Genomic DNA, 22,321 nt, shown 5'->3' with positions numbered 1-22,321 from the left:
TCAAGAGTTTGAAGAAACTGACCAAAATTTAGTTCATAATTTATTTTTAGCAGCTCATATTCACATCATAATCGCTCTGGCTAGACAGACATACTTTTTTAATTGTTTTTTATTTATTTAATGTTTTATTTTATTAAGCCCTCCGAATTAATCTTAACAATTTGACTATTGAAACTGTCATTTAAAAGTCTGTTGTAGTACGTAGTAATTGTTGGTACATTAATATTCAAAAGTTCGTCGTCGAAGCTATCATTGAAATAATGATAATAGCTTATAACTCCATTAGAATGTTCTCCAGATTCATGGCTGGGAGTCTGGAGTCTCACTGTGTAGAAACTGCCCCATTTGATTATTATTCCCCATGAAGATTGATTGGGAGACGGTTGCCAATTTAAACTCGGACCTCTCAGAAATTTGGGTAAACGATACTGAAGAATATCCACTAGGTTGCGTTGATAAAAGAATATCCAGATCGTCTGCGTTGTCGTTTGAAATGAAAATAATTTGAAAAGGTAAAAGGATGACAGAGTCGATTGTCATCTGAGAATCATAACTTCCTAATGTGATTAATTCACGTTTTGCACGTGTTTAACACAAACACAAAAAATTTAGCGTAAGTTGAAATTTTACAGCGCCATCATCGTCCTAAATCAAAAAAAGATAAAATTTCTACTTTATGCTGAAAACGTAATCTGCTGCAAGATACGGACTACACTCTCTTATACTTTCTATCGTAAGTAAGCCAAGGCAGTAATCATGTAAGCAGGCGACAATCGTCAAGAGAATCTAAGCATGTTAGCAAATTCGCTGGCGATAATCAATTGTCTCCTAAAAAAAAAGGCGATAATCACGTCGGTAATTCCTATGTGTCACTTGCTTGTAAACCAGCCACCATGATTGTTTTCAAATAAAGAAAGTAGTTGTGACTATGGACGTGGAAGGAAGAAAACAATCAGATACTTTTCTTTTTAAATGTGATTAAATAAACAACAGAAATAAAGTTTATACTCTCTTTATAGAAATTGTTTTAAAAGAACACAAAGAAGAATGTTGTCTAACGTGATTAACAACATGTAGAATGCGCTTAAATCATATATAATAAAAATTAAGTGAAAAGCGAAAAGAAGGTTTCCAATAATGGTAGAAATAAAACTAAAACATAATTGACTAACTATTTTATATAACTATAATAGTGAAAGCGAAAATCCACAAATGGAATCGAATATTATCATCAACGATGAATACGAACACTTAGATAATTGTATCGAATATATCTTAGAAAATGTGCTCTTTAAAGAAACGCATCAAGACGTAGAATATATGCAATTGCAAGACGATTACAATTCTACCTTAATAAGTAAATGTCACTGCAGTGGGCTAAGCTGTCTTCGCGATGTCGATTGCAATCATGGAGGTAATTATGTGAAGGATTCTCAAAGTGAAGAGCTTGTATTAAATCCGGAAAAGCTTCAAGAATTAATTTATGAATGCACTTCGTTATGTGCTTGTGAGCAAAAGAAATGTGTAAACCGTTTGGTACAGTATGGACCCAGAAATAATTTGAAGATCATTTACTCCGAAAGATATCAATCAAAAGGTTTGACAACTACTGAAACTATACCAAAAGGGGCTTTTATATGTGAATATGCCGGTGAACTATTAACAAGACAGGAAGCTCAAAAGCGTATGCAAGAAAATGATACAAGACAAAGAATGAATTATGTTTTAAGCCTTTGTGAGTACATATCGAATGGTGGCGGAACAACGAATAAAGTCTTATTAACCACGGTCGATCCGAGTCGGAAAGGTAATATTGGACGTTATTTAAATCATAGCTGCCAACCAAATTGCCAAAAGTGTGCGCATTGACTGTCCCTTACCAAAGATAGGTAAAACCACTAGATTCATTAATAATTAATAAAATTGTTTTTCTTCTTTAATTTTTCAGCCATATTTTCTAAGAATTTTATAAAAGCTGGCGAAGAACTTTGCTTTCATTATAATGAAGGCATAATACAAAAAAATCAACCTACAGCTCAAGGCCAAAAAGGGATACTTTGTCTCTGTGGTGCCAAAAATTGTGAAAAATATTTGCCCAATTTTAAAATTCATTTCGACCAATATACATAGAATGTATGTATTATACACAAAAAAAATTTCCTAACCAAAAAATATTATATTAAAAGTTCGATTATCTAATAAAAGACTAACTTTAATTTTTAAGTCCCAGTTGCTGGAAATCCATCGTTCTAGATCTTCTAATCCGAATTTACTAAGAACATGTTTTTTATTCGGCATTATTTTGAATATTCTCTTAACATTTTAATTTAAATTTACTATGAAGAACTGTTTTATATAACTTTTCAAAAACAAATAAGTAAATAATGTTTAGTGCAAGTAAAATATACAGCAGTCTAGATTTATCAAGAATAATAAGTTTTTTGAAAGAGTAATTTTTGATCATTCCGCTTAAAACACGTAGTAAATTCCCATTCAGCGGAATTGTCCACGTATTTTTCACTTATTCATTTAACAGAATAGTTGAGGTTGTATATTGTTGCTGATACATATACAAAAAAAGAAAAATATATGTATAATGAGAAAACACAAACGCATACGAAGGATATTTGAACGTTGAACAAAATTGGAATGATTTTGAATTTTAAAAATATGTGTTGTATGCTGTGGACCGGTGTCTAGGTTTATTTAAATTGCAATCTAAAATTGGCTTTTAAATCTCAACAACTTGGTGACGAAGACAATCGGAAAGTATATTTGCAAATACTCTTTTATTGTTTCTGAATGAGTTCGGGTATTTATCCATAAGCAACATTTCTAATGGTCTCTTAGTCACATCCTATTGTAAAGTCAGCTGACATATTTGAGGAAAGGAGAACCTAGTAAAAATTGAAAAAGAAATTGTAAAGTAAATTAAAACATAGTCAAATAGAATGATATCAAAATAAAAGGTAAAGATATGATGCTGCCGCCGTGAGTCAATTCATGAAGCTCATAAGTGTATTTGTCTGCTTTAATGGTAATTAGAAATTCCGCTGAAACCGGCTTGTGGTCTGATAAATTCCAGTCGGGATGAGATTTATATGCTAAGCTGCAAGTCGCAATTTATTAAAACTATCGCGGCCCTATTTAGTGGTATACATATATTCGTAGGCTGAGCCAATAGATTTGTGGCTTATATGTCCAGATAATAAACTGTCGTAATTTTTGGTCACAATTATATACAAAACGTAACAAAAAAAGAGCGGCCGTAATAACTGGAGCCAGCATGTTAAGTGTAATTGAGTGTGTGTGTGTGTAATTGTGCTTGTTGAGGTCTTGAAAGTCAAACAGTGCTGCAAGCTTTGGCTGAAAACAAAAAGGAATGCTATGGTAATAGAAGATGAGTGAACGCAAAATAAAAGAGAAAAAAAAAGGAAAGAAAAGGAGAAAAAAAGCAGGTTAGTTCCCCGAGATGACGTACATTTTTTGCTGCAAAGAGATCGAGGAGACAGCCATATAACTTGAAGAAGCTAAAGCAATCTCTAATGCCATCAAGCCTGTGACATCTGAAGATTAGATGCTCAGCAGACTAACATTGCAAACTTCACAAACATCACATGGTATAGCACGAATCACTTTTAAATAAACTTTGTCATAAGTGTGACCACTCATGAGCTTATAAAGAATTTTGATTTCCCAGGAATTAAAAGAAGATGCAGAAAAGGATTTGAATTGCAAAACAATTTTCGTCTTTCAGAAAAACTTCACTTAAGATGCAGAAATCAATCTTGTTTGACCTTAAGAAAATCCAAAAACGATAGGTTACGTCGGACACTTTGAATATTATAGGATATCATGTTGAAACTTAAGAAAGAACCTCAGCGGATTTCCTCGTAGTACTGGGTGCTTGAACGGGGCAAGAAATGGGATAGACAGACATTTTTTCTTCAAATTCTTTAATAAGATTATGAGGGATCATCGGACGGATACTTTCTTGAATCGCGAGCATTAATCTTTCAAGTTCTGAGGACCGCAAATAGTTGTTTACACTTATCGGACGCCGAAGGCTTGTTCCAGGCTTGGAGGGTGAATTGAGAGAAGACTTGGTGGGTAAACTGAGAGGAGATTTGAAAGGAACCGATTTCCGTTTGACGACAGCATTATATTTATTTTTGGTTAACATTTTGTTGGCGTTTTGATTATCACCCTTGGTCGAAATTGTAGACCTGTTCGCCAGTGGAGGTAAATTGTCGTCATAGGTGATGTCATCGAGACATTCGAAATAATTTGCGGAAAATTCTCTTTTACCTCTTTTTTACGAGAGATTTTTAATTGCCATGACCCTGTTGATATTTGATGCCACTTTACTAGGAATAATTGACAAATTTGCGTTATCCTCTCCATTGAGAGATGAAAGAAGGTTATTCTCACCCATCCTCGATCGCTTGGTGCGCCCAGTGGCATTCACATAAAAATCTTCAAAACAGTCTCTATCAGTAGTTATAAGATCAAACCCAGTCCATAAGGAGACGGGCTGATGTTGTTTTGGTTGTTATCACGGGGAAAACCAAAAAAAAAAAGAAAAAATCAAAACGAAAAAACAAAAAATTTAATATATATATTGCTTTTTAATTTTTCTCTGACGAACGATTCGTCTTCTTCCCTCCTTTTCTTCCTTCAAAATTGTTTTCTTTGGTTATTTTATTACTTTATTAAACCTCTTTTCCTTTTTTCAAATATTTAAATTCTTCTTTTTTTTTTTCACTAACACCTGTAAAACAAAAATTATCCAGCTGCCGTTTGCAGAGATGACATGTTGTATTAAGTGAGAATGAAATACGAATGCAATTTTGTACTTAAAAGATGTGAAGAACGATCAATGGGGTATGGAAAATTTCAATTGGACATTTGAATCGTGAACAAATTATCAAATTTTGCGGGCCACGTGTTTCCCTTTATTAAATATCACTACAGCAAAAAACAGCTGGAAGACTTAACAACCGAAAGTAGCTTTTTTAATTTTCCCAAAATTGTCGATTTACGTAAAATTGAAAAAAAAAAGGATTTAATGTGAATGTATAATTTTACCTTAAAGGTTTGCCAATGTCCTTTTAGGAATGGCTGGAATGTGTCTTAGAAAAAACACAGAATGGGTAGTTATGCCGAACGATAAAAGTTCATGCTATTATATATAGAAGAAGGTAAGTAATATTCCTTTTCTATTGTGTGTCAATATTTGTTTTTTCAAAGTTAACTCCTTAAAAAATAAAAATATAATTGGCAAGTAATTTATTTCCGGGTAAAGTAGATTACTGCGCTTTAGCCTTTCATTAGTAACTTATAGGGCGGGAAGGATAATTGTAGAAACTAGTTTTTGCGCTCCATTCTACGCTCCTCTCAGGTGGCCTAACCATATCCAATCTTGATATCTGTTTCTAGAAATCTTAAAATCGTATGCACTTATCATTAATCAATTAAGATAGACCTAGCTCAAAAGAATTTAAAAATTAAGGCAAAAATATCGTGTTTATAGGTCAATTTTTGTTTATAGAATGAATTAGATATATATGCAAAATTATAGAAAAACTGGAAAACATAAGGAAAAGCTTCCTCAAAGCAGATGCGATAAAGATAAAAGTGCAAGGTTGAACATTGCCCCAAAAGTTTTTATAAAACATAAGCCTGTATTTGTTATAATATCATGGAAGTTAGTTGCAAATGGTAGCTTTTCTACTTAAGAACTGTTCGGAATTATTAGCCCTTATATGGCAGTATAGCGTTTGTTTGCATTTTTATAATTTTCTTGCAGCGTAAATGAATATATTATGAAGTTTTCTTTATTAATTTGATTTTTGCCCTTACTGATCCATAATTTGGCAAACTTATCCTCAGTTTATTAGTTCCTCTGATGCGTCACCAAAATAATTTTTAAAGCTTAATATTAATTAAAACAAGGTGGATTTGCCTCAGCAAAATTGTCCTCAAAACCAAAAACTTGTGAAATTCTGACACCAAATTATTTAAGAGGAAACAACGAATCCCACAATTAGAAACGGTCTATAAAAATTCCACCGTGTTTCTTTATTACATTGTCGCCTATGCCAAATATTCCTTTTTACTGCCGGTGTATATAAGCCTCTCAAAGTTTTTCAGGTAGCTGCCTTTGGAATCGTTAGTGTGATTGTGGAGCCGCACCGGGTAGCTGGACACAAGTACCAGCTGAACGTTGCGATGCAAATGGAAAAATTGCTAATAAACCTTTAGGAGCGATTTTTAGTACTGATCTTTTACATACGCTTCCCGTAACAGTAATTTAATATTGAACATTTTTATGTGTAGAAATTAATATCATTTTATAAATTAAAGGGAGCCGCTATACTTGGAGTATGGATTTTACTAAAACGGAATCACAGTTACGTTACGTTTAAAGAGGCATTGGATGGAAAACGAGTAAACTGTGTGCTATTGGATATGGCTCCTATGGAATAAATGCTCTTTTTTTATACACTATGCCACTGCAGTTAATCCTTTTTAATCCTTTGAGCATTATGATACAGACTGGAGAAAGCAAATGGGATATTTAACGGTGCATCCTACAGCTCCTATCAGGATCGATCAATTTTCGCTAAATTGTATTTGCTTCAAATTTGCTTCCATTAATTTCAATGAGTAAAATTTTGTTACGGAGTTCCAAATTAAAGAAACTCCGAAAAAATATATATTTATATATATGAAAGTGTCCTAAAATATTTTGACATTTTTGATATTTCTTTTTCGATAACTTTTATTATTATTTTTATAAAAATTATTGAGAACATATACGCTTATTCTCTAAAGTGCCCATACTTTATACAAATACATGTTCAATTATTGAGAAGTGTAAACAAACATATATGCTTATTCTCGCATGGTTGCTCAAATACAATTAATTAATTAATTGTCATTAGCAGGCGATATATTTACGAATTGAAGCTTTCCATCATAATCTTTGATTCTACGCGAACTCCATTTGATTAAGTGTACAAATCTGTACCTGATATTAATGGTAAGTTAACGGAAGTTTTATGCTCTTATAACAGTGGATTATGTTCAAAGATAAAACGTGTACGGAAGCCCCTGTCATGACGGCTATAACAAAATCGAGCGAACGAAAGTGCAAACTGACGAACGTTAATTTATGGAATGATAATGAACGTAAACTTTGACTAATCGAAAACTTGTTTATTATCAGTGCACTATTTACCTGGTTTTTAATAAAAACAAGTTCATTTTTCATCCCTAAAACTTCGTGTTTAAAGAGCTGGTTAAACTCTTTTGAAAATTTCGATGTCATGAATGCAAAGCAGTTTAAAGCCTTAGTTGATTATTAATAAACACACAAATTAATGTCAAGGGAATTATTGCAGCGAGTATTTGCTAATTAATTAACCTAGTAATGACCTATCCCAATCTATGAGGTGAGTGTGTAAAGTAAGCTTCAAGTGGTGGCAGACGAAGCTCATTTTAATTACTTAATTTAAAGATACCATCAAAAATGTTCAGTTTAGTTGAGGAAATCAAAAAAAAGAAATTTTCTTTGCAAAAATAATTACTCGTTTCTTACTATATCTACTTATAGGTATAATAAAATGCATAACATTAAATACATTGTATATGAATTCAATGTCGTGGCCGCCAAATTTATCCATATTTGCTTTTCTAAATCAAGCACTCTTTTTATTGATGTCCTCAGCGGCCACATTTAATTATGTGATGGGGACTATAATAGGTCCGGGAAATTACCCAAGCAATGGCAACCGCAGGTAAGCTAACGTCAAGAAATAATTTGCGTGTGAAAAAGCAAAAAAATTTTTTGATAAAATCATAATTACTGTTAAGTTGACTGAAAAGTAGGGAGCAAATCGCCCAGAAATTTGACAAACGTGCACGTACACGAACTTTTAAATGCATACGTAAAGCCACCGGTAGTATTGTGCCTTTGTGGTCTCAAGGCTTTCGTGTATGTTTAGCAACGTCTTGTACCGATGAACCTCGTATACGTCTCGAAAAGGATGACATTATACGGGTAACAGGCTTTCGAAAGCATTGGCTGTTTGGAGAACGTGTGTTTACTGGCCCGAACAGCATGGAAGGGAGGAAGCGAAAAGGTCCTGTTCGAGGTTGGTTTCCTAGACGTTGCGCCATCGAACTTATAGAACCTACTTCGGTAGATGCCGAACCTGATACAACAGAAATTCTTAATTTTGAGAGACACAATTCAATCAATGATCAAATTCCAAAAACTCAACGAAACGGCTACAACCGCAAGAAAATTAATTGACACTGGCTTGTGCTCATTTAATTTTGAAAATGTGATGTGATTATCAATGAATCCTGAAATTTTTAAAGAGGTACCTTCGTCTTATCTTTTTCTAAGCATAGTATTCGAATTACTCTGTTCGTTGACAGTCAGTCATTAATCGTTTTGTAAATTTTTGTCTGTAAATATATTTACGTATACCAAATGTTTAAAGCTACTAAGAACATTACGCACTATTTGTTTATTTAAATAAGACAATATTGAGCTCTTCCTCTTCGTAAGTTGCTCCGCACTTTTCCGTACCTTTACTCGACTGGGACGTGGTCACTGTAAAAGTAAGTTGAAATGTTGTCGTCATCTATTGCTAATCCAGAGTTCACTTTTTAAAAATTCCAAAGCATCAACCAAAGTAATCTGATTGTAGCACTATTAATATATTTATCATATAACATATTATTCGACACTTATGTCCAAAGATATTGGATGAGTGCAAAATAACAGAGCAATGTGCTCCAAATTTAATACAGCAAATTTGTACGCAAGTCACTAGTCTGTGCAAACTTTCACAGCGGAATGCAAAAAATTAGGTCTGGTTCTCATATAATGTCTTGTTTCCGATAATAACTTCTCTATGGAAAGAGATTCATAAGAAGGTTTCCTGCTTTCAAGCAAATTTTCAAGAAATAGTATAGTATGTACAAATAAATTCCTACAGTTTATACTTGTTGCACCATCTTCATCTATGGTCTTTTCCTATTTATCGGACTGCTTATGGATACTTCCGCGGTAGCAACTGACGAGTTTGGGGGCGAAATACAATCTTTGTGACCCGTTGACCTGGTAAATATGATTACATCGACTAGAGTGAGCTGGAAAGCTTTACCGCAACCCGCGGTAAATGAGAATCACTTTTTGGCTTGCTTATGCTGGAGACATACGGACATATGCAAATTTCATTGTTTGCTCGATGTCTCGTAAACTACTTTCTATTTTGTAGCTCACTGCATTTTCATTCCAAGCCTACTTGACCTTTTTGCGCTTTTAGCAGCACTTCTCCCTGATTAATCCAGTTAAAAACACAGAAAAATGCCGAGTCCATTAATTACACTCGTCTCTTTAAACCCACGTTGTTGTAAATAAAGGTGCCCGAAATTCCGGAAAAGGGCTTCAATACGTTTTATGAAGTAACTAATTTTAGCGAGAGGAACTCATTTGTACAACTAATATAAATAATCAATTTTTTCATATAACTCCTCTTTGAAAAAAGCCTTAACTGCATGTGTATGAAGTGGTCCTAAAAATATTCCAAGTAAATCCATTTGCAATAGAGTCCAACTTTTATGTCAATGTATCGAATTTCGTTAGAACCTTTGAAAAATTACGAAAAACATAAAATATGGACAGAACATATAACGGACAGACATTACACTAATCTAATAGATTTTCTTCTAATAGAAGTGATGCAGTGTATAACAAGGAAGAAGGTTTCTCATTTCTCAACACTGTAGCGCCATTTACTTGATATCCATCAGTAACTTGGACAAATTGGATTTATAGTTAAGTTTAGAGGAAGTTTTCGCTAAAATCGATAGTTCATTTAAAAATAAATTTTATTCAAAATATTTTCCATTGTTCTATACTTTTCTTCCTTCGATTTCTGGGAACATGGAAGTTACACGTACAGCACTGTGGAAAAGTCAAAAATTTTTGAAAACTGAACAAATATGCAGTTCAAAATGTCTCCCTATTTTTAGTCAAGTTAGTGTTGACTTTTGAATTTCGTAATTTTGTTTTTATACCATGGTTTCTTGCTTTCTTTTTTTGTTTTTTAATCTTTGCTCCTTCCATTATTGCAGCTTCTGCACGAGGTTGTACTTCGATTCTGTCTAGACTTCATTTCCACTTCATATTTTTTTAATCTTGCTTCATGCTCCAATTGCAGCTTCATTTTCTCCTTCTCAGTACTTTCCTGTTTATCTAATTCACATTTTTTCAACTCAAACAAGCGTTCGAGTTCTGTTTGTTTTAATTTTAGTTCGCATCCTTCTTTCTCTTGCTGCCATTCGAATTTCTTCTTTTCCAATTCCAATCTCTGATGCTCAACTTCTAATTTTTTTTTCTCGAGTGCCAAACGAGATGTTGAATTTTTTTAACTAATTTTGTCATAGCCAAGTACTGCATTTTCTTGCGACTCATTGAAAGAACATATCGAGCCTTCGCGAACTTCACAAATTTCTTCACTTTGATTTGTCTCTCTTATGGTAGGTATCTGCGCGCATGATTGCATACCGGCCATATGTCTTGATTCGGAGTGAACTATTGGACTCTCAGCAAAAGAAACTCCATATTCGTCTTTGCGGAAAACTTCTTTCCTATATAACCCTTCTTCAGGTTTCTTGCACTTTCCCTCCTCTTTTTCGCTTGCCATACTATCCGATAGATCACAACAGGTGCAATTGCTGGCATCGTGGCCGCTATCATTATTATCATTATTATTACAATTATCATTATTAAGCAACTTATCAATCATTTCGAAATAAGCCGAAAGATCTTCATCACTGTATACAAGTACAAAACTTTTTTTCTATGGCTAATATATATAATATAGTCAACATGGTCGGTTCTGGTCCGACTTCCTTATCAAATTTTATCATTATGAATGTGTGTGTTCCATAATAATGTATTTTAGAAAGTGCGTACGTGATTTCGTCAAGTTATTTCGTTACAACCTAATTTCGTGTTACACGAGTATACTCGTTATCGCTACGTTTTTGAGGCGCAGCTTAAATGTACATTTTCCAAAAAGGTTGACTGACACAGCTAGCTGGTTAAAATTACGTGCACCAGACTCGGCCCGCCTTTCTCAACCAGGAGTTGGTCGAATCATTGAAAACTTGAAAGCATCAATATTACCGCGAAAGGTGTGTGGAGAGCAGGACAGTCACAAAAGGGAAGCCAAGGAGTCTCGTACGCGTACAATATTATGCTCATAAAAGATATTTCTGTTCTTAAATTGCATGTTATCGCGATGCTTGGAAGAAAAAAAATAAAAAAGCTCATAAGCTACGTTCTCCTTATTAATTTATTGCCCTGCGATTACGAACCATTATAGACGCAACCTTCAGATTCTTCCCTTCCAAAAATGATATCCAGCCATAATATGGGCAAAGTTTATTTAAATAATCTACAAGGGAAGCAGATACATTAATACGTATACATATATGTACATATTTATATATATTTATAGGAGAAATTCAAATTCCAACCTTTAACTCCTTTTTTGCCTCCAAACGCCCGTATAATTGATTTGGAATCATGCGACCATTTTCGTGCTTTTATATCACGAAGCCTACAAGCTTGCATTTTATTTTGCAATTTCGGGCACTTTGCGGTGATTTTCTTATAAAACTTTTGTGATGTGGGTTTCTGCTTCGAAAGAATCATCGATTGAATTGCGTACACTTAATAATAAAATGGAAAGAGAAAGACTTGCCTCAAAGCATTTTGGATGTTTTTTAATCTCTTCACAAACTAATTTTAGCAATTGATATTGCGAGGTTAGTCAGTTTCCCGTTTTGGATGAAACCTAATGCATGGCGCACATCGTTATGTATATGGTCCTTGCTTGATCTCACTGCTGAAATTAATATTATATCGCGTTCCTAAAAAAAACCAAGCGAAAGCAACACTAGTGTTAATAGTTATGCTTAGTGTAGACATCAATAATGCATATGACTGTGTCGATATGGGGAAACTTCAAATTCTAACTGATTTTAATATATCGGCACAATGTAGAGTGTGGATCCTAAATTTCCTTTCGTCGCGAATTCTTGTGTTGGGATAAAATTCAGTTGAACTTTGTGGAGGTCTACCTACCTAACGTAAATATGAACTCAATTCTAAGACGCTGTACTGGTCTGTACCCCCCGACACCAATATCATGTTCCACTTCGTATGAACTTCCTGTAGCAAAGAGAATTTTTCTTCTAACTGCAAAAGAACTTCTCAAAGTTAAAATTTTTAAACCTGTTTTTTTTTGATAAAGTCGTCTCCAAACATAATGATGTCTTCCGTAGTTACTCAAGCTGTTACAAAAAATTCAGTAACATTTTCAATAAAAAAGATAAGAAATCAACCATACATTTTGAAAAAAGCATTACATATTATATTCATTACCGTTTGGCCGATTTAAAGACTAAATTAAAAGCCCACATAGTACGCACAAAAATTGGATGGTATAATATTAGGTATAAAAAATATTTTTTGTGAATTAATGGAAAATGACTCTTACAATCTCTTTGACATGTTCGTTCCATCGGCACGCTGCACTCTTAAGATGTGATAACAAAAGTCCAAAACTTCATAAAGCCTTTGTGATAAGCATGACTCTTGCCTCCATTAGCATATTAATCATATCTGGCCTTATAACGATGACTAAATGCATAAAGTATTCGGTTGACTTCTTATCAACTAGCCCGATCCCTAGAAGCTTTATAAAAAACTATTATTATAAGCTTTTTAACAAAAAACTTACGACATTTAAAAAAATATCCTCATTAATTTTTCTATGTGCACGTAGAGGAAAAATTTTAAACTTTGTATAAATGTAAAAGTAGTCACTTTCTTGCCCATCAGATAGAATTCGTTATTATTATTTTCGAACGAATTTACTTCCAAGCCGAACATATAGGTTATTTATTTACTTGCGTTCCGGTTTATTCTCAATTTATAAACACAACTATTTAGTTGCGTTCAGGTTTAATCTCAATTTATACGCAACTATTTAGTTGCGTGTAGGTTCATTTTCAATATGTTGCGCAATACTATAACAATAATTTGAAGAACATTTTCGAATTAAAATTATAAAATTGCATTTGTGGTTGAAAGGCGGTAAAATTAAAACGACATTAATAGAGAAAAAAACTAGTGAAAATTGCCCAAAAACTCGGAAAGAAAAATGTTTCGTAGTGGAGTTGGTTTGGTGGCGCTTGGAATAAACCAAAATGGAAAGCGAGATGGAAATCACGTAACAGATAATATATTAAAACTTTAGTTTCTAACAGAGCAAAACGTGAACCTGAGGAAGAGAAAAATAAATTAATATACGATAGACCGGCGACCAGTCACTTAATCACCGACCAATACAATTTCTAGGGCCTAACCCAACAGGTAAATATGTAAATGGTCTTATATTATTCTTCTTTATTAGTGACAATAAACTTTTCTATGTCACGATCCCACCTGAGATTAAGCGGTTGCAACCATTTCCTGTAGCATTTCTGCCGCTGCATTAAAATTCTTTCAAGAGAATTTTTCTCCTCAGTCAACACCCACAGCTTGTTGACCTTTTCACAATTTGCTCGCGTTTCTTTTATAAGTGCTTCTTGCGCTTAAGCCAACTCTTCCTGTGAAGTGCAAAAATGTTTACATAGCCGGAATGACGAGTACAGTAAGTGCATGTATCCTTTTATTTATCATTATCCGATATACGAATCATGGACTTGATCAGAACGTACCGTTCTTTCATTTCTTTGCATAAAGAATAACAACTTACACGTCTCTTCTTCATTTCTTGCTCAATAAGACGTATGTCCTCCTTTGCGGTTGTCTCCAATTCGAAAACATATTTTTAAGGATTTATTCTTCGAATTCATATAAATTGATTATACTCTCCAATCAGGTAATTTCTAATCGCATAAATGAATCCCTGTTCATACGTCTTAAATGTGCGATATTTATGCGGTGCAAGCGTTTGGTTTCTATTTCTTCATTTTTAAATGTTTCTATGCGCCCCTTTAAATCCATAAGTCTCTTGGAGTCGAAAAGAAGCGCCTTACTTAAGTCACGGAAATCTTTGCCTACTCGAAAATGTTGTATTTGATGCATTTGTAAAAAGATGGACACATAAATTTTGTTAAGCTCTTGTTGGCGTTTTCGCTAAAAGAAGTTTTATAGGTTACACTGGATTTCAATTCTTTAATTTATTGAGGCAAGCAAAACATGAATAATTCAGATATTTCAATATTGACTTCACTTCTGGCACAGTAGCATTGCACGCTACTGTCTCTTCACTTTGCATTTTTGTATTTGCACTTATATTCTTTTCTATGCGTATTAATGTTACGAAAAAACTCATTTACCCTGAACGCCAGCAACGTTTCCTTCTCTTCATTATAAACATCCATAGGATATTTTACGTTCTTTTGCGGTTCCTTAGCTTCGTCACGTTAGGAATCTATTTGCTTGAAGACACCATTTAAATTTTTTTCCAATTCGTGTCTATCTGTGCGTAACTTAAACGCTAACTCATACATGGACCTCTCCAGTCCGGGTGGACAATGGCTTTCATCCAAACATATGGTCGTCATATCGGTGGAGTCAACACTTTTGGTGTCTTCTTCCCCTTAGCTGGAGGATTCATCCTCCGAGCTCGACTCGAACGATTCTAAAGAAGCATATAGAACATAAAAAAACGAGGGTATGTAATGCTTCCTGAACAATTTGTGCTTAAATTCTATATAGTTTACCATCTTCATTTATCGTTGGCTTAGATGGACGCCATTTTTTTGGAAAAATACGTCGCAAAAAGTTGAGAAACTTATGACCCTTAGTGTTAGTCATAAATTTTGTTTCAATTACAGCGATTTAGTCATTAATGCGAACGCAGCTCTTACGCAATTCGTCAATTTGCCGTGTCAACGCGTTAATAGAGGTCTGAGCCTGGTTACGTGTCCTTTACTTAATTAATTGATTTTCTATCTGTTCACTGTCATTATATATAGCTCTTGATTCATAGCTGTTAGATAACTAGTCATGAAATCAGTCTCATATTTTACTAAGAGTCGATCATCGTTTAATTTCGTCAAGAGATTATCAAATCTTTGAACGTTTTGATTTACAACACTTAGAATGCCGCTTTGTTCGTTTAATAAACTTATCAGCCAGCGATAGCGTCTTTCTATTAACCAGGACGAAGGCTCTCCTTCATTGCTCAAATAAAAGGCCAGATCTGGTGGACTAGGCAATTGCTTGAATTCCTTTTGTCTTACAGCCTGTAGGTAAACATCTGATTTAATTCAACAATTTCATTTTCTTTATTTTTAAACTTTCTAATTTTGCTTATTAATCGCCTCGGAAGTAGACCTTCTCAAGGTATAATATATTCTTGATTTCTGTACCACAGCCAGGAAAATATTTCTCTGTTAAATTGATCTCTGGATAATCTTCGTCCATATTTATTGGATTTAATTCGGTATATTTTCATGAATGGTCTTTAATCGCCAACGTTTTTCTTTAATGAAGTCATTTAACATTCCGCAGTTCGAAGACTGTTTTATTAAAATTAGAAAGGATTGCGTGAGGCTGTTCGCGTAGCATTAAAACCTCATGATACTGATAGGCCAAAGTTTTAAACGATTGCGGTTCGTATTGTGCGCCTGTTTTCAATTTGTTGTTTGTTGTTTTTAGGGTTGTTCGTGCCTCTTCCATCTTGGGATCATCGTCTGGATGATTTTTATTGGGATCCGGTTTTCTTTTTTCCATTTTTTCCCAATTATGCAGACGTTGTACCTCATAAAATTAGCATGAAAGATATCTCAGTAAAAGGCGCACCATTTTTCTGCTGAAGCATGGCACTATTGCATTCGGATCACCACCGAAAAAAAAGGTATCCTCAGGCAGTTCAAGCACTTCTTCACCTTTCTCTTCTGGAGCCTCAAACTTGTCCTCGCTGGTAAATAATTGAAAACATATACTCACATCATGCAGGCAGAGACTAGGAGCTCTATGTGTTAAGTATAGATGTGTTTAAGTTGTTGCTTTAATTTCCAAATAAGTTATGAACGTTTAAGGGCGACCCGTGCGTACAAGTAGATATTGATAAAAGTTTCATATAAACGTTTATATTAACCAATAATACTACTAACTATTAGCGAAAGGAATGTAAATTTCGCACCTCTTTTGCATTTATCCAAATTTCTCGCTGTTTGAAGTTCTCTTCTTGTTTTTTTTTTTTTGCATTCCAAACCAATACTAAACTTTAATTTCAAAAAAAAAAAAAGCTTAAAAAAAACCGACCTATCCTTATCTCTGGAAGCAGACTATCTTTAGCGCCGAACGTTTATATCAAAAAAGAAAAAAACCCGGGTTATTCGAAACAACGCCTAGAACAAATCAGTGTATTTCGATTTTAGAGGAGTAAGGATTTTGAATTCACAGCCCATATAATTCGCTTCATTCATGTTCATGTTTTACATTTGGAAATTAGAGCAATAAAAAATGCATCTCGTGCATTTGCGTAGTATTCATATTTGTCTTACGAATCTGGTTTTTCACATCTCGTAGTGTTCTCTCTTCGTCATCGGTAGCGTGTATTTACGATTAATTGAAAGTACGTGTAAATTATGTTATGCTTTGCTATGCTCTTCTTGTTCTTTGACTCTCTATATACAAGCTCCATTACAACGTCAAGAAATGTTACTTACCGCCGTTTTAATGCTTCCAATAGAGCCGATAGCCTGTGTTGCTAGTGCTCAATGTCTTTTTTTAGTCTAAGAATTCATTTCATTAGTCTAAAATTATAATAATAATAATAATAATGCTTCCAAATGCAAAAGTTCCTCAACATGCATTTTAATTGCTTCGAATTTTTTATCCAAACGTTCGATGCGAAAAGTATAGATTTGAGCACTAGAACTGTGTATAAAAGATTGTTCAATACAGGGAAAGTTTATATATGCAGTCAATAATTGAGAGCAAAAGTATATAATCTAAAACCGCTTTCAGTAAGTCTAGAAAATGCACGGCGATATAGAGACACTGATGCAAATTGTAATTTTTCAGGAGCCAGAGCAATTAATACTTACCCGAAACTTGTTGTTTTGATTGGTATGTGATCCAAATTCTTCATAAAATGATCATAAAGTTTTTGATTGTCGACCCCAGCTACTTCCAAGTCATGGGCTAGATCGTCTCGTACATCATCCAATTCGAGTTGTAGTTCGTCCCGCATTTGTTTTGTAATTCGAACATCCAGTAGCATGTACTCAATTCATAAATCCTCTTTAGTTCTCTTATTTTCCAGCATCAGCCGGTTGAACTTTTCTTGGAGTCTTGAAATTTCCGTTAAAATGTTACGTTTATGCACTTCGGCCGCTTTCTCTTGTCGTTTCTGCTCAGCAAAGATTTTCTGCTGTTCTAGCGATGGATAACTCGGATCGACAATGGCAGATCAAATTATCAATGCCATTGTAGAAGCGTTATTTCTTCGCTCAATTTGACGTATTTCCGCTCCAAACCATAAATAAATGAAAATATTGCCATCATAACCGACCGAAATCAAACTATTACAGTCACAACTACTTAGTATAGACGGGATAGTGCCGTTTAAGGGATAATACATGTTAAAACAAAGATAATTTCATATATCAGTAAAATCTGTTAGATTGCTCTGCAAGCAACGTTTAACTTATAATATTTGATTTATAAATGAAGTGTAAATCTTCCGCAACCTACACATCAAGACACGAGTGAATTTCGCAGTCGTCTCCGTCCTTTATAATGGTAGAACGTACTGGCTCTTTAACATCTGGTTGCAATTCGTAAATGCAGCCGGCATCATATCCGCCCATAGAGACCCATATAGTGTTGCGGTCCGTATAACGTAACTATAAAATTGGATTAGGAACGGCAGGTATATGGAGTGGCTCTTCTTCCTCGTCTCGCTCGGAATCGGGTAATAAAAGTTATAGTTTGTATGAAATGATCTCATTCGACTTAAGAATATTAAGAGTATACCTTGTCTGACATCAATTTATAAACGTGGATTTGCTTTTTCGAATTTCTCAATTCTATCCAGTACGACACTTTTAACAGACGCGAACTTCGTCGCTTTGATTTGTGTGATTTGTGTGTCGTTAGATAAACTAGACATTTTAACAAGGCAGGAGAACGATTGTTCTTGTCCCGTGGCAGAGGCTAAAGACCGGAATGAGACTAAGAGATTTCAGTAATCCATTTTCTCTGCAATGCAAAATTTGGAATAGGACTCGTATTAGCTTTAAGAATGAAAACGAAGAAATGAAGCTTAAAGTTATTACGGATCACACTTCTCTTAAATGGTTGATGTCCCAAAATATGGCAAAATATCAACACGGTCGTTTGACTAGATGGTCATTGAAATTGCAAAGTTCCAAGCATTACCCTTGAAGAAACATTTCAATTTCTGAATTAAGCATCGAAAAAACATCTGATTCGGTGTCTCGCATTTACTCCGAAGACTTGGAAAAAATGGACTACTTACATTTGGATAAATTGTGTATAGAAAAATTGCTCGATGCCATCGAAATGGATACTTTCCAATCCTCGCAATATTTTTTTAAAATATCGATTGCAACTTACCCCGCATAATTATCCATGATGGTTATATTTACAAACGAACCCAGTACGATGCGGAAGAACAAAAGTCTTGGAAGTTATGGTTTCTATTTTTCTGAAATAGAAGTTTAACCAAAACCATTTATCGTCTAAAAATGGTTTTCTATTGGCCGAAAATATTTTAAAAATTGTACAGCTCTATATGTGGCATTTGCAAGCAAATAAAAGAATCTAAGGCCACCTATGCGTTAACCCACTGCTTTTGTTCGTCTTTTCCAAACATTATGTCTCGATTTATTAGGTCCTTACCCTAGAATATCTTTTGCTCATATTGGTATTATTATTATTTTTGATCACTTGTCGAAGTTTAATTTTCTCAAAGCTAATAAAACGCATAATGCTCACAGTAGCGAATGTGTCCATTTGTCCTGATAAGGCCTATAGCAGGTGTAATTCTTTAGTGCAACCGTCCTTCGACGGTTTGAGGGGAAAAAGTTTAAATCCCCTCATTACTTCCAAACTAACTAACTACATCCGTTTACACCTTCCAACCTTTTTGACCTTTTTAACATACGATCGCCGCTCGTAGGCATTAATGTTTTACGCTTTTTAGGTTTCTCGATGGAAAGTTGTATGAAAAATCTACCGTTTTGAACGTTGCGTGAATTTCAGGTCAACATTGTTCTTGGAATCAGTTTTGTGTCTATGTGATTATTTTATTTGTCATTTTTTAGGATGTCATTTTATACCCTCGAGAGGATTTCGAAAGGTCAGCAAACTGTCGTTATTTACATCGACTTCACTAAGGCTTTTGATAGGGTAAATCAGGACTTTCTTCATTTTTAAATTTACTTTAAGTTTTTCCGAATATTGTGGTTAAGTGATTTTCCCTTTTATCTGAAAAGCCGTGTGCAAAGTGTTACAATTGTACTTTATGTAGAGAAATAATAGCTGCCTATGGCAATGACGTAAAGCTGCCCCTGTCATTTAATACAACACTAAACTAAAGCGAACTTTAGACACTTTAGTGGTTTAGAGTTGAGTGAATCTCAGGCGTCTTAATTTGCGTAAATGTAGGGAATCGCCATCTTGTAGAATATGCATAAGCGGACAACTCAGAATATTCCACCTTTGCGTTGTTTTACAACACCCAAATTGCACTTCTAGTTCTATATACGTTTAATTGTGAATAAACCATAAGAAGGGATTTGTCAGAAGAAAGTCGCGTGAACTTGATGATTCCGACATAACAAAGGATCTGAAATTATATTTATAGGTGACCAAAATTACGACAGTTTATTATCTCGACATCTCTACTCAACAAACCAAAAAAAAAAAAAAAAATCAAAAGCAATTAGAAGTAATATAGATATGAGGCCAAATGTTGCGCGTCCAATTCAATTCGAAGATGAGGAGCCTAAAATTGCTTCTAAAACTGCTTACAAGCCGATTGGCGTTAATGAGCAGTATTAAGTACATTCCATGGTTAGTTTAACAGTTTGAATAAATGAAGAATATATTTAAAATTCTTTTTCTTCACAGTGTTTGAGAGTTTAATTCGTGTGGCTGAAGGCAATTCTTAGATAGATGCAATTTTATAAACTGCACCACCTAGAGAGGGAGCAAACCCTAAAGTGCTACAAAATTATGTGAATGATGAGCATAAAGATGAATCAGTTCTTAGTAATGAATGCTTTGCAAGTACCATTACCTGCTAATCGAGAGAACAGTAGTAGTAATCAATAGCACAAAATATTGAAAGCTTTAATATGCAAGCTTTATGTGCATCACAAAGGCGTTTACGGGTTTAAGGATTGTAAGTTTTAACAGTTACTTAATTTTCTATACTTACTTATTTATACTTAATTTTTATTAAAATTATGCAGAAACATATGGTAAACAGTATAGCACGCTTTTAAGTACCAAACTCGCAGATTTTCCGTATACTGAACAAATATCTGAAAGGTAGTGAAATTGAAGGATCCAATGTGGAACATTACGTGCTTTTTACCGCCGCAATATTACTACGAAAAAAAAAATGTAATACATTGTTTTGTATATTTTGATATTATTCGATTTGTTCAACAAATACAGTCAATGCAATCTTAAATATTCGAAATTATTTGCTGTCGTCTTAATTTATAAATTTATTTTTCCAAATTTCACTCTTTAAATTTTCGGCTTTGGTTTTGTGTGGAGGGTGGGATTTCGATGTTAATTCCGCTATTTTTTCCAAGTGTTTAGAAGCGTTTAAGAGTGTTTAAGACTGTTTAAGCCTGTTTAATAAGATTTTATATGCTTTCTATGTTGAATTCCGCTATTTTTCCAAAGTGTTTACAAGTGTTTAAGACTGTTTATATGCTTTCTATGTTGAAGTTCGCAGAACTTTCAATTCGAGCTGCAACAGTGTATTCTTGACAACTCTTGGAACGAATGGCCCAGCCATCGATATCGTGGAAGAGAAATAGTTTCTTTTCCAGCAATTATCGATCAGTTTGTTTAATTGTTGTTGGTAGACATCTCCCGTAACACTTTCATTCGGTTTTAGCAGCTCGTTACACACTACACATTGCGATCATCGCCTTGTTTTTTTCCGAAGACAATTGCTTATCTCTTAGAGGCTAATTATGTACGATTGTCGCCAGCTTTCCAATTCTTCCTCTCAAATTTTCGATTACATTGCATTAATAACTGAGGGAGTCGGAGGAAAAGCCAGAGAGAGTTTATTATTATACCTCTTTTTTCAAAGATTTTCCATAAAAATGAATGTTAACTGCTCGGTTCCACCATATTGTTAGTTATTAATTCATATAAATGATGAATTCATCATTATATTAGACTTTCTCTTGCAATCCCTTTTTACCAAGTCTTCTGTTCTTTTACACTAGCATATAAACAAATAAAAAGAAAATCTACTACGTAAAAAGTTCTCTTTTAATCAAAACAATTCAGTATTTATTTAATTTTTGTTCGAGTTACAACTTTAAAACTGATGTACATTTTTAAGATAGCTATGTTCATAAATTTCGTGCCAGCAATTCTCTAACTTGTTCACCCTAACCGCTTCACGCAAACACCAACACCATCATCTGCATAGATCGCCTGCTGCGGTGCTGGACTATTCGAATGATCTCCTTTCACTTTCTGGAGGACGCAGCTTCTTTGGACGGTAACGGAGCTTTCTGTCTTTCTCTCTTCCTATAGAATACGCTGGTGATCTAGAGAAAACACACAACACAAATGCATCTTTCCACAATGTCCCTCACCTGGCCATGGATTTCGTTGGTATTTTTTTCTAAGGTGACTCGCTGAATTTCGGTCACACGAAATTTGTTTTATTATAAGTTTTTCTTCACAGCTGTAAATTGGATGATTCGATATCTTAAGGATCTGTTCGTGTGTTACGGATCAAGAGGACATTGTGAAAAAAAAATTTTTTTAATATAAAGTTTATATATGTTTATATATGTGCTCTTCAATTTGTTTGCCTATATCAGTCTATTTATTTCTGAAAAGATCAATATCTGAGTGAGTAGCCGAATAGGCAAGAATCACGACTACCCAGATGTTTTTATTTCGAATTCGTACACCACCCATTGATTTGTAAACATTCTACATTTGTATAAAAAAGCATACTTGAGTGGGCTA

General features: G+C 34.2%; 1 protein-coding gene and 1 pseudogene across 4 annotated transcripts; one reads left to right on the top strand and one right to left on the bottom strand.

The window, feature by feature from the left end:
• Positions 1-913: 913 nt before the first annotated feature.
• On the top strand, positions 914-6,655 carry LOC119642163 (histone-lysine N-methyltransferase SETMAR). 4 transcript variants are annotated; one of them, XR_005247967.1, is made up of 5 exons: positions 914-1,807; positions 1,949-2,133; positions 4,794-5,201; positions 6,146-6,308; positions 6,367-6,633. XR_005247967.1 is itself a non-coding variant. In XM_038041153.1 (2 exons), exons 1-2 carry the CDS (start codon positions 1,213-1,215, stop codon positions 2,128-2,130), a joined length of 777 nt encoding a protein of 258 aa, XP_037897081.1. In that variant the 5' UTR covers positions 914-1,212; the 3' UTR covers positions 2,131-3,251. The 4 variants fall into 4 exon arrangements, 2 of the variants coding, with proteins under 2 accessions (XP_037897081.1, XP_037897082.1); XR_005247966.1 differs by having other exon boundaries at positions 4,794-6,308; positions 6,367-6,655; XM_038041153.1 differs by lacking the exons at positions 4,794-5,201; positions 6,146-6,308; positions 6,367-6,633 and having other exon boundaries at positions 1,949-3,251.
• A 6,836-nt stretch (positions 6,656-13,491) lies between these two features.
• LOC119642162 lies at positions 13,492-18,714 on the bottom strand (annotated as a pseudogene).
• Positions 18,715-22,321: the final 3,607 nt, after the last annotated feature.

The sequence above is a fragment of the Glossina fuscipes genome, unplaced genomic scaffold (assembly GCF_014805625.2).
Source record: "Glossina fuscipes isolate IAEA_lab_2018 unplaced genomic scaffold, Yale_Gfus_2 220, whole genome shotgun sequence".
Lineage (NCBI taxonomy): Eukaryota > Metazoa > Arthropoda > Insecta > Diptera > Glossinidae > Glossina > Glossina fuscipes.
Note: the sequence above shows the minus strand (reverse complement) of the source record. Positions and strands in the feature narration are given on the sequence as shown.

What these genes read in the sequence shown, in the direction of transcription:
- LOC119642163 (XM_038041153.1), top strand. Translation starts at nt 1,213, where the DNA reads ATGGAATCGAATATTATCATCAACGATGAATACGAACACTTAGATAAT. An exon ending in GGTCGATCCGAGTCGGAAAG is followed by an intron (nt 1,808 to 1,948) that starts GTAATATTGGAC and finishes TTAATTTTTCAG; the next exon opens with CCATATTTTCTAAGAATTTT.